Below are 13,172 nucleotides of genomic sequence, written 5' to 3'. Positions count from 1 at the left end.
GAAGTGCCCTGTGATCCATTGTCCAGTTCCTTCTTGAGATCTTCCACTGATTATAAGTGCCTTTCATCTAGCTTCCTTTGAGTCATTGGAATCAGTGTAGCTGAAGTTGTTACCCTATAAAGTTCTTTTCCCAGTCGCAATTTGTTTGGGGAGAAGAATTGCAAAGTTTGGTGCACCTTTTGACCCCTTTATTCCTTTTTTTTGCAGACAAGGTTATATTGAAAGTGAAAATGTCGTTGGTCCCTAACTTTCCAATGGACTTCCATGCTTCTCAAGGCCTAGTTTTTATTATCCTAGCCCATCTACTCAGTCAGAAGTGAACTTGCATTCACCTGATTTGCCTAGGGTGTTATCTGTGTATTTGACAAGAATGGCATCTTTTAGAAAAAAAAAATCTTTGTCAAGTTTGGTTTGGCTGGCTATGGGTTGCAGCCGTCATTGCCTACTCAGAGTAGATGGATAAAGCAAACAATTATCCTGGCATATGAGAACTGACCCAGTCCTGGGGAGGTCATCGAGAGCCGTGGCAGCTTCTTGGGCTCTGTTAAAGGGAGCTTCCATAACAGATATTTGCATGCCCCCCTATTTGCTCTTCCTCCAACACATGATCATTCCGCAGGTAGGAGATGAGGCGTCAGCGGTTTCCGTTTAAAAGGTACTGGTAAGAGTTAATAACATGTCTGAATATATTGTTAAAGACAATGCATGGGGTTTCTGTCTGCCTCTTACTTGGGTACTTTCTCACCCAGTAAGGACTAGGAAGAAGAAGACAGATGAGTGGGGTATGCTTTGGTTAATTACCAGTAATCTTCATTACTCCCAGTTGGGGTCTTCCTTGTCACACTCCTGCGTTGAGCGTGGGAAGAGGCACTCAGAAAGGTTGTTGTGGTATATTTTTGCTGGGTATTTACAGGAAGGTATGGTGGCGACTTCTGCTATTTATGTTAGTAACAGGAAGAGGAAGTTAGCCATTGCGGTTTTTTTTTCCATTACAAAAAGCTATGGTATAACCATTTCTGCCGAGATACCTCCGTCTCACCCAGTAAGGACTTTTACGAGGAAGACTCGAACTTGGAGTAATTAAGATTACTGGTAAGTAAACAAAGCATTCACTAACAGTAGGCACAACTCAAAATTCTGATGGGGTCTTGCGAACAGTGGTGGTTTCTTCATGAGTAACAAACAATTGAGTATGCAATTCCTGAGGGGAAAGTAAAGGTGGAGAAGGGTAAGCGGGATCCTATGGTGGCTAACGAGAGGAAGGACGAGGAATCCTTCCTTTCGGAATGAGGGCCCTCACACACCCAGCCCTCTGGGCGCCATGCTTCATCATCGGGCATGCTCCTCGTCGGGTCAGCGCTGCAATACCCGATGGCACCCTATGTAGGGGCTTTCTGGCGGAGATCTTTTGTTCCTTGCAGTATGGTGCAGTGGCTGTAAAAGGCCCTAGAAGTGTAAAAGTGCATAAGTGTAGGTTCAAGTAAACCTTGTGGGTTAAAACAGGGAATTGGAAGAACCAGGAAGACTCATTTTAATGGTCCTGCCTCCCACCTGGATTAAAAAACAGTGTGGTGAATATGCAATAATGTTGCAGATAGTTGCGCTCAAATTACTTTGGTCAACATGTTTCTTGCCTGTCCATCAAGTGGATTGGGAGGCAATGCTTGAGGACCTGATGAACAAGTGTTGTAGATACACTGAAATCGGTGGTAATATGGTGTATTAACCTGGTTTCACCATATTGTTGCACCAGAAGGGTGTAGTATCCGTTAGTGCTGTAGCCAATCTAAAATGTAATCATGACTGGCCCAATCGATTCGCGGCATGAAATGCACATGTTAAAGTAACGGGTGTCGTTTGTCTCGCGCCCACTCAGCGGAGGACCTACCCCACAATGCCGTATCCGGGTTTCTTCATGAGTACAGGAGAGCGTTGCCCCCCCCCCTCCCCCGTCCGCTGACAGCCGTTTGGAAGCGTGAACAATAAAATGGCAATGAAAGGATGGCAGCATGAAGGACTGTAGCAGTGGCTGGCGAGACACTCCAAAGTGTGCATGTAAGTTTGGCCAGCGTCTTATTTATTTTAAACATAATATCATATTTTTATACAACACAAAACAAAGAACATTAGTTGCCAGGACTTAGTACCTCAGAAACAGAGAATGGTCCATGCACAGTGGTAGTACTTGACATCAGAAACTGACAAATATCTATGCATAGTAGTACAGAGAAAAACGGGTTAAAAATGCGCACATCTGTAAAACTCGTACAGCCCAAATGTATATATATTAAAACATGCCATTTCTCCTCATCAGCCTTACGATGATGGCCAGCCTGACATGTGCACTTTGAAGCTCTCCAAACCAAACTGTCTTAGACAGCTGGGTGGAGAGCAAGCATATGCCTCCAGGGCCTGAAGGAGTGTTCAGCCAACCTGCTCCATCCAATACTGGTTTAGCTCTCATGCGGGTTAACAGTATGAGAACAGAGTCTGGATTGGTTATGGGAGCTCTTTGTGCAACAGACTGCAGAAGAACACCAGGGAGCCTGTGCAGCCCGTGTGAAAGCACAATTTAACCCCTTCCATGCTCCCGTCGGCCGTCGCGAGCACTACCTGGCTGATGCTGTGAACGGCCAATGCGGCCCCGCCCACTCCTTAGAACGCCCACACTGCGCCGAAATAACGGCCGCTGTAAACGGATTAATGGTATTTATTATAAATGTGTAACGCATTTTAGTATAGGGATTTAGTTTGGGTTTTATTTTGGGCTTTTGGAGGAAGTGGTTGTTTAACTTTGTTTCTTTGGGAGGCGGTAGGGTGCTTTGCTCGTCTCACCACTTTCAAATGTTACCAGCCACCCCGCTTGTGAATGGACTAAATAGCGTGTGTGGCAAACATTTTACAAGACTACTATTAGAATTAGCATCCAAGAAAACGAGACTTAAATGTAGAGGATGACTCGAGAGTGATACCAGAAAATATTTTTCTCAGTAGAAAAGATGGTTAACGGAATGAACACCACAAGTTTGGGAGAAAAAAAAAGGATTAAAAAAAAAGCCAAGAAAGCCACAGACACTGCTGACATAAATCCGAAGTCCATGCAAAGTGGGATGTTAAGGGCAGGAGGGAAATGGCCACTGCAGAGGTCTCTAGATGTGCCGGCTGGGCTTAATTTGCAGACATGTTCAAAGTTTCTACGGCAGACTGCACCCGTTATCAGGCTTAATTGGAAGAGACGAGCCAGATGCTCTTTTAATGTGTGTGCTGCCAGATCAGACGTGCTGTGAAACAAACTCAAAAATAGCCTCTATGTTTAGCACACAAAACGTGGTTTGTGCTCATTAATGCTTCGAGCAACAGTTCTTCAATCACTGGGGAAGTGAACCACAACAAACACGTCAACGGTACCAGAGATTGCCTTGAGATTACCATCTAAGCACGTTGCTTCCCAGCATCACGACGTTTCGACAGCGCACCCTGTTCATTGCCATTATAACATTCAGTCTTTTGCTGCGGTACCTTGAAACAATGACGACAACGGGGCATGCGTGAGTAAAGCAAGAAAAAAAAAGTGACCACAATCAATAGTAATTAAGCAGGGGTGTCGAGGTCATGTATCTATCGCTCACTTCAACTCTGTGGAGGTCAGAATTGGGGCCCACCACCTCCGGTCAAACGGCGAAGGCGAGCTCCTCCCGCTTCTCCAAGGGCAACAGTGCCCTCAATGACAGCACCTGCCAGAAAGACACTCGCCTATTGCTGGGGAGGGAGGGGGTGAAAGGATGGGTGGGAACTAAGAGCTTCACGTCTGACACAGGCCATGCGCTACATCCTAAAATCCCCTGCCCTCCCCAGTGCAACAGAGGCCACCGGACACAAGCCCTGTTTCCCCAATATAGCCGCTCCTTCATTAGCATACGTTCTCATCTGAATGGTGTCTTGGAGCTGATCAGTTGGTTTTTTTGTTCCCCAGGTCAGCCATGTCATTCTATCGTCCCTAGAAAGATGAGTGGCTGAGTAGGTCCATCACAATTCAAAATCACAGACAGGAGGCCATTATATTTTTAGAAACATTAACCACTACACTGGAGGACAAGTGCCCAAGCTTTGATAGCGTTGGCTCTTAAAGCAGTAGGGCAAGCCATGGGGGCAGCAAGGGCCAGAGAACTGCACATTATTGTACACAAATTACTACATTATAAGGTGGCTCGGGGGTGGGAAAAGAATAATAAAAACAATTCTTTAAAAACACCACACCCCACACACACAGACAGCTAGAAGTGTTCCAGACTGCCAAAAGTACTCATTCTTTGGCGGGCTTGCAAAATACCACCTTCCAGTTCTTATCTGCCGTGACGCATGATACTTCATACGAACAACTCTTCCCCACTGACCTGACCAGCGCACAATTTGGATAAAAATGCAAAATCCTTACTTTAAGACACCCTATGTTCCTTACGTAGCTTACCTACACAGGCAGTAACTCTTGCACTCAGAATCTGTACGCAGGCACGCTATAAAAGCAGTATATTTTACTTCCCATTTTCAAATACGCAGATTAAAAACGCACCATCCACCCAGTCAACAACTTCTGCCATGACAGTAATAAGACAAGAATCTACTTTTCTGACAACGGTGTTAAATGCCAACAGACCAGTCGACCACACATGCCAGCCTTAACTGCAGTCAACTTCCCACCTTCTGACCAATATCATACTTTTCCCAGCTCAGTTTTCAGAAATGCAAATCCTAAATCAGTCACCACCAGCATCCTCAATAGTAATGCAAGTTTTGGAATTCACCTTTTGCTGGAGAAACAGTCTTGCAACACCTCCGAGGAAGTTCAGGTCTATACAGAAACTGCTAATTCCAAACAAACAAACGACCATCCTGAAGGCAAAAATGACTTTTCTTTCTTTTCAAAGTATGCCTAACAGCAGAGCTTGACTAGGTTTTCCTCACAAAATATCCAACCCACCCATGATAATTTACATCAAGGTATTCTCAGGAGCACCACAGAAACACAGCCCAAAATATGTTGTTGCCACAAAGTTCTGATGAATGCAAGAGCAGTATGGATTCTGGTAGACAAGACGAGCCCGAAAAATGAGACAGCACGAGGGTTTCAGGTAAGCTAGGACTTGATCAGAATAGTAATATTACTATTATGTTATTTAACGGTGACTCCAAGCTTGATAACATTTTAAAAAGCTGTAGATCCGAGTGCCTGGCAGATCTTGCAGAGTTTCTCAGCCAGACCACAAGGCCAGAGCCTTAAATCAATTGTTCATTTTTTTTTCTCTCCTGTAATGTTCAATTTACTGCAATGACCATTGCCTGTGGTGGCTTTCCAACATTCCTAAGTGTCGAGAGCGAGGATATGAACCAACTCTTTTGAATTGGGTTCATAAATGATTGGGTGTCAGCATCAGTATCACCATATCCAAATCTCCACTAACACTTGCTCCTGCAAGAGGTGTACATCCACTCGTACAGCTCACACAACTGTTCTCATCCCTGCAGAGGTGATCTCCCATAGTTCGGCTTGCAACAGCCTTCACACTGCTTACTTGAAAAGAAGCTCTTAGCTTCAGTGGGTCCTGAGCTGCTCGTCCTCGGTTCACTCTGAATAGCTTTGATTGCATCTCACCAAGCTCAGTCCCCCACTGTCTCCCAATCAAAGAATGCATTTTGAACTCAAAAACCTCATCCACAAAGCTCAGAACTGCTTAGGAAATGTATTCATCTCTTCCTTGGATCTCCAAGGCGACACTGATTCATGGATGACTGCGCTTTCAGCGATTCTACTATAAGTGAAGAGGTAGGATCAGTAATGTGTATGGACCCTCTCTGTGGAACTCTCGCCAAAAGCTGACAGCTACTTAATTTGTGCCAGTGTTTGATACCAGCAATTAATTGCCAACACCTGCTTATGGTAGTCCATCACATGGTAGCACGGTCGGTCTAACTTTGAGGGGAGCGCATCAGGTATAAAAATTAAATGCACATTTAAAAATAACTGTAGCACATAAAGGCAATTCTTACTGATTTTGTGACCTGGAATTGTCCAAATGGTCACATTCATTTGCAGGAGTGGGATGTTTAATAGCGAGCATTTATAGTGGTATGTGGCAGCAATGGCAGTTCCAGATGGTAATGCAAGCTCCAGTGGCCCTCTGAAGCCATGTCTAGGCCCTGGAACTTGTTTAATTACAAATTAGGCACAGAGAGTTCTGGTACCTTCTCGCTACTCTCCTGAGGATTCAGTTTCAGCGAGAGACAATCAATTTCTTGCTGTTTCAGCTAATTATCTGTGCTCTAGATGCGATTCCGAGGAGGGTTCAATGAACCTGGCCATAGGGAGCGTCATTATCCAATCCTGTTCAAGCAATTCACACAGTTGCAAGAAGCTACATAGGGGACTGATCGCTAGCTTCGAGCAACTCCCATAGCAAACAAGCTGTACAACAAGCGGCTACCAAGCCGCTAACAAAAGACACACCTCAGTCTTGCTGTCATCTTCAAGATCAAAGCACTCTGCAATTCCACAAGCACCAATAATAATGCTGTGTCCTTTGTGTTCACGAGTTCCTCTGTATTTTATGTGCCAAAAGAAAAAGGGCTTTATTTAGAGTTTGCCAGACAAGATACTTTGTCAGAAATGAGGCGGATGAGCAGTCTGACGTACTATAAGTGCATTATAGCCTATGGTGCTTCTAATATGGTGGATGGGACCGTCGCCATGTTGCGACAGAGTATCCCATCCGCCTATCGCCAAATAAGGCCCCCGTATTTGTGAGGAATAATTCTGCAACAAAATGAAATGCCTCACACCTGGACACTCCCTGCACTCATCCAACCAAAACCTACACCACATCACATGAGCAGACTGTTGCAGAGGCTTTGCAGTGGGTAGAACCAGCTGTGAAATTAGTTTTCTAGGACGACTGGCACAGAGCCCAAAAAGGCCTCCTTCAGAAAAAAAAAAAGAAAAGAGAAACATAACTCGTCTTTTCCAAATGTTTCATGTACCCACTTCACGAGACAGAAAGCACCTGGAGCGGATTTGATTCCGAGCCTTGATTTGCACATGTTTTCGTTTAAAACAGCCACCTGGCCACCAGAATCTTGTATACATACAGACGAAACTATATCAAGAAAAGATTATGCAGTATGAAAAAATAAATAAAGGGGGGGGGGGGGGGGGGGGACAATGGATCCCCGCAGGTCAATAAAGCCCATTGCGCCCCAGAGTCGATGTTTTAATATAGCAATTAAAAAGGACCAATATTAGAGGAGGACAGACCGTGACTGGAGTCAATAAGGAGCCCACATCCTTATCACCCGACTGAATCCAGCCAGTTCCCACTCAGTTTTTTTGTTTTTCGTTTTGCCTTCCGCTCTAGATGCAGGATTTTGGCAGTAAACTGAAGCCCGAACTCTGTTAACCTTTCCTTTTTTTTTAACTGCTGTTATGTAACTAAGCAACCTCTTGACGGTAGCCCCCAGCCTCCCAGGCTGTTCTGGGACAGAGCATAAATCACAGCTGATCGGTGCATTCATGCAACCAAGTGCACGCTTCAAGCAGTACACGGAATCTGGGGATATGGAATGGGGGGCGGCGGGTTTAACGAGTAAACAAAAACAGATTTACCAAAGCAGATTCGCCTTACACGATTTAAGCAGCACACATAATACAACCCTATGCAGATACATGGCCAAAAAAACCTTTTGAGATGCAGAGCCCCTAAAAACACACTTTGTAGTAGTTAGAATACTAGGTAAACATGGAGATTTGCTGGCTGCACAGAAAGTTTGCCCTAAAAATATATTTTACAAAATAATAGGTTAACAGCCCGAATAAATGGAAAATAAAAGCAAATATTCTTGCTCCTTGTCCGGCCTTTTTCATAAGGACATGGGGCAGGCAGGAGTTACAAGGCCAAAACGGTGGGGGTTGAAGCCTTATAACTGATAGCCCCAGGGCACAAGTCCTAAAAAAAAGTGGGGGGACGCTGTCACAGAGAAGTGACGTCACAACAGGAAGTGACGTCACGAAAGGTGGCTCCGATCTCGTCCCAGAGAGGTAAAAAAGGTGAAGTCCAGCTGTTTGGCAGGGGGGACGGAGTCCACCCTGTAAAATAAGTGTGGGGACGCCGTCCACCCGCGTGGTACTCCGACTCGAGCCCTGGTCTGACCTACAATAGCTCTGCAAACCAATGGCGTAGCAAGGGTGAGGGGGTGGGAGGGCGGTGTGCCCCGGTGGGACGAGTGTTGGGGGCGGCAGCCTCCACCCCCACTCTTTCATGCACCCGCTGCGGAAACCGCCAGCGCCCCCTCACCCTCCTATGAGACTGCTGCGGGCAGCAAAAGCAATAACCGCCACTGCTCCATACTGGGCCAAGAACCACCAATTCTGCACTTAACTCTCAATGGTAGCTTGGCCGAGCAATCACAGGCTTCTCAGGGAGGTTACTCAGGATAAAGAAGCAACACCACCCCCACCAGCAGCGCAATAACATGAATGTCCAGCCCCGTGTTTTTCTGTGTAAAATGACAAGTAGTTTATTACACAGAATATCTAAATGTCCACTACACAATCAATAATTAATGAATACCAGGTTCCCAGGTGAGTCTTTGTGCTCCAGGGGCCACTACCAAGTAGTCCTGCACCTGCCCCTCGTGGGTCCCTTAGTCTCTGGGCTCCCTTCCCCCCACCTCAAGTTCAAGATAGATCAATGAGTACAACTTCACCTAGGATCTACTCTTAGCACATGCATATAGATTCATCAAAGTCCCCTTTTGCGAGTCTGTATTAGCGATTATTAAGGAATCGCTACTACAGACTCGCAAAACAGGATGCATGTAGAAATCGCAATATTTTTTGCGATTTTTACTGCTTCCTTATTTGCGATTCGCAAATTGCAAAATCGCAAATCGCAAATAAGGATGAGATTTCCCATTCATTCCTATGGGCCTAAAGGCCCATAGGAAGGAATGGGGAGTCAAACCTTATTTGCAATTAGTGAATCGCAAATAAGGATGAGATTTCAAGGGTGCCAGGGTGTCCAAAGGACACCCTGTAGCACCCCTGAAATGCAAATGTACAGAGGTGTTGCGCACACACACATGTCCAAAGGACATGTGTCTGTGTAACATACAACTTAGAAAAATGCACTAAAGTGCATTTTTCTAAGTTTTCGCTATTTACCACGAAGTTACACTTCGCAGTAAATAGCGGCCCCATATTGCGAATTCGCAATTTTTAAAAGGTTCATGAATAGCATTTAAGGAATCTCTAATTGAGATTCCTTAAATGCGATTCTTCGCAATTTAGCGAGTTCTGCAATTGCGATTTTCGCATTTGGGATGATGAATCCCAAATGCAAAAATAGCACTCGCAAAGGGCCGGATTCTCAGAATCTGTCCCTTTGCGAGCCGATTTTACTTTGATGAATCTGGCCGTTAGTTTCTAGGGCAGAGGTCCATCAATTCTCTAACCAAGTTCGTAGTAGCACCACAGGACCGCATTTGGCCCTCCCGTGGTAGTGGGTTCTTGCCAGCAACGGGAGCCACAAGGCAGCGTTCCTTTCAGGAGCAGCCCAGTGGCCAGCAGCACAGCACGTCGCTTCGAGGGTTGTGGCAGGAGCAGAGGCTTCCGACATCGTGCCCCATTCTGAGCAGCACCTGCAGAACGTGGCTCACTCCGACGACCTGCTGTGTACTTGATCACAATGTGGCTCACTTCAACAGCTATGCTGGAGCTTCTTCTTGAGCGCACCAGCCATACGCCTGCCGCTGTCGATTCTTCCGTGCAGCACTATCTTCAGGATACTACGCCTTGAGGTGACAACCTAGATTTTTCAAGAGGCGTCCCATGGCAGCTCTCTGGTTACTTAATCTTCCAGACTGGCCCCAAACTAATGGCATAATTGGCAGTGCCATGGTCATGCGGTCCATTCGTGGGGCACATGGCAGAAGGCTCTTATCTCTGCTTCGCAGGCCCACCACATGCCGGTCACTGGAATTCACTAATACGGAATGCTGAACCTACCATGCTTCCTCCACGAAACCCGCATGAGAGACGGTTGCTCCGTCACTATAATGGTGCCCTTGGTCTTCCCCTCCAGGTTCAGCACAAAACAGTGTTCAAAGACCGGGCCTAGGTCACTATGTGCACACGGGATTGGTGTGTGGCATGACCAAAATGCAGCGTTGGTTTCTTTATTACTGCGGGGATCCCACCTGCTGTGAGCTAAACATGTAAAGTAAAATGTTTTCATTGTCATTTTATTTTACACTGTGGAGCGCTACAGCCGCCAGCCTGGCCAAGCCAGGATTAAAAGGGGCGTGTCCTCTGCTGCCGGCAGCAGAAAACTAGAGCGGTGACTGACTGGGCGCTCCAAAGCACGCATGTCAGTTTGGCTGGCTGTCTTAGGTCGGCTAAACTATCATGCACACTTATTTCTCCAACGCAGTTGTGTTGCAAAGCACGGTTGGAGAAAAGTCATAGGCTCCCTGTGTCGGAGCAAGCATCAGGCCAGCCCGCTCAGACCAATCCAGGCGCTTCTCTCAGAATGGCATGACAGCAGCGGTTGGATTGGGTGGGGAGCCTGTACTGAAGTCCATGGACTGCCGCGATGTCGGAGGAGAGCTGAATAAGAGCAGCGAGGCAGCATTAGCGCAGGGAAGTCTATTTTTTATTTATTTATTTGGATTCCCCTAAACATCCGGCCGCCCCTCCACTTTAGGTTGGTGGTGACCGCCCCCGCCAAAATGCCAGGATAAATGATATGATTGGGTACAGAGGGCAGGCGACATGACTGTACATCATGCAGGAGACATTCCCTTCCCATGACAACATGTAACACTTATTTTGGCTCTAAGAGTGCACAGCTGCATCTCCTGATCTAAAATGAGTCATGTTAATTAAGAGGTACACAAACTGCTTTTTGGGGTCATTCTGAAAGAGGGACTCACATCTCTTCTCCTACCGCCAGAGTGCTTTTGGAGAAAAACTTGTGTATGGACGCAGCTTGAGCCTTTGGGCGAAAAAATGATTACTGAAATTACCGGAACAGAGAAACACTTTGAATGACGGGTTGAGAAACGTAGAAATCAGTAAAACGTCGTTCAAGCCGCCGTTGCTACACAACAGTATTGATAAGGTTACTGCCAAGGGAGGTGTTCTCCTGACAACCAGGGGATTCCCTGGGCAGGTGGCTGGGGGAGGGGGCGTTGCTTAATGTAACTGAAAATTACAGTATTCGTTAGGACTACTGCGAGTATAACCCTGATCATCAGAACCAAACAAAATTATGATGCGGTGGTTGAAGAGTTCCATAGACACCTATTCGTTGAAACGTATCTGACAGGGTAGATTTTGAGCTGCTAAAAAAGGTAGGAAAGTGCATACCAGGTTACGTGTTTACCCTGGAAGGTCGGGGCATAGGTGACGGGTGACTGGCACTACGGGAAGCTCCCAAGACTAGTGAATGGTACACATGGGTTTAGTTTGGATATATAAAGTGGCAAAAACGAAACTGTGTACATCCAGCCTCGACATCCTGTCTTATTACCGGTGTTCGAGTACTTAAGGAGTTCCTCTCCACCTCCGTCATCCTGACGTCGTTTGGCATAAAAAAAACTAGTTGAACTGTGTTAGTTCGCAGGATGGAAAACTTGACTGTTTTCTTTTTGCCACTCGCCCAGCCTCACTTCCTTGTTGTCTAGCGTGAGGTTTCCTACACGCTTTTCTGATGTAATGAAGGTGACGTGTTCAATAATCCAATATCTGGAATTGGACCTATATACACCAACCACCCACAGCCTGAATAAACACCAAACCCGACACCGTTTAGGAGGGACACTGCGTGTTCTCGTAACACCCCCCCCCCCCCCCAAAAAATGTTTTAAGTTCTCACCGAGTCCATCTTTCTCCATCCTGAAATTCAAATGCAACCAACAAACAAAAAAAACATCACCATTATTCGCCATTTGCAGCAGGTTCCTGGCTCCATGGTTCCAGATGTTTTGATACGGAAATATACGTGAAGCACTACTGTCTCTATAGCAATGCTTACGTTGTAAAAGCACTGGAAACAATTGTTTCATTAACGTTTTACAATGTGATTCTTTTAAGCTGCTTTGTGTCAAGAAATATTTAAAGTTGACATGTAATTGCTACTACCGTACACAGTTTGGCTGATAGCATCTTTTTCGATGTTACTGAATGTCAAAATTAAACATGCATAACGTGCTTGTAAATTTAATTATTTCTAAAAACAAAAGTACTTATGAAACCGTTGCCCACGCGACACTGGGTGCCCCTGCAGGGAACAGTGAGGAACATAAACCCGTTCGAGCAGTCGAGAGCGAGACCCCCTTCCCCCCTCCTTTGTTTTGCTGGTTTGAGACGATCCTGCCGGCCTCCCAGTCCCCGAAGCTCCCCCGGCCTGCTCACCGTGCCGCCCTGCGCCTGCTCTGCCGCCGTTCCGCAGCCCCGCGCTCCTCGGCACCAGATGCGCCTCAGCGCCGGCCACAAGGCTCTCATGGCAGCGGCCGCGATCGCCGATCCCCGTCCGGGCGCCCGCCGCCCTCCTCTTCCGGATCCGCGCCGTCACCGGGGATGCAGATGTTCCAGGGGGAGGTCCCTTCACTAGTTCGAGCGCCTACGCGACCGGGGTGGGCGCTGCGCTCTACCCCAATGCGAACCCTTCCGTTGTGGCCGAGGGAAGTCCCACTGAGCTCGGATGGGAGGCTTCCCGCATATATAGCCAGCCCACTTCCTCCAATAAATGAAGGGAGCCGGCGCCGGGCCCCTGCTAGCCCCGCCCACTAGCGCAATGCACAGCGGCAGCAACAGCTGGGTTCTGCATTCCGGGGTTCATGTGCACAGGCAGCCCTCTGCACCCGTGAATTAATACTAGGCACATGGCATGGGTGACTAAAGGGTCAACCGATCTCAACATCGCTCACAGAATTACTTTACGAAACGGCTGATATGGCGAAGGTATGGCAGAGCACGTGAAAACAAGTGCAGCTGTTCTTTTCAAAAACGAGAGACGGCGAAAGATGCTGCGTTGCTGCCGTCGAATTAAAACCTGCTTGACTGTCACTTTGTAGCACTGACGCCGGAAGAGCTCTTTATCTGCGCAAACAAAGTCACCTCC

General features: G+C 46.8%; 1 protein-coding gene across 1 annotated transcript in view; it reads right to left on the bottom strand.

Moving 5' to 3' along the window:
* Positions 1 to 12,746, bottom strand: part of LOC147692773 (haloacid dehalogenase-like hydrolase domain-containing 5) — a 103,250-nt gene extending 90,504 nt beyond the window's left edge. Inside the window, exon 1 of the mRNA XM_086938981.1 lies at positions 12,464 to 12,746. Coding sequence (XP_086795107.1) covers positions 12,464 to 12,553 — 90 coding nt within the window. The 5' untranslated portion in view covers positions 12,554 to 12,746. The remainder of the gene's footprint in view (positions 1 to 12,463) is intronic.
* Positions 12,747 to 13,172: the final 426 nt, after the last annotated feature.

The sequence above is a fragment of the Lissotriton vulgaris genome, chromosome 9 (genome assembly GCF_964263255.1).
Source record: "Lissotriton vulgaris chromosome 9, aLisVul1.2, whole genome shotgun sequence".
In the NCBI taxonomy this organism is placed as follows: domain Eukaryota; kingdom Metazoa; phylum Chordata; class Amphibia; order Caudata; family Salamandridae; genus Lissotriton; species Lissotriton vulgaris.
This window is presented reverse-complemented; position numbering and strand designations above follow the sequence as displayed.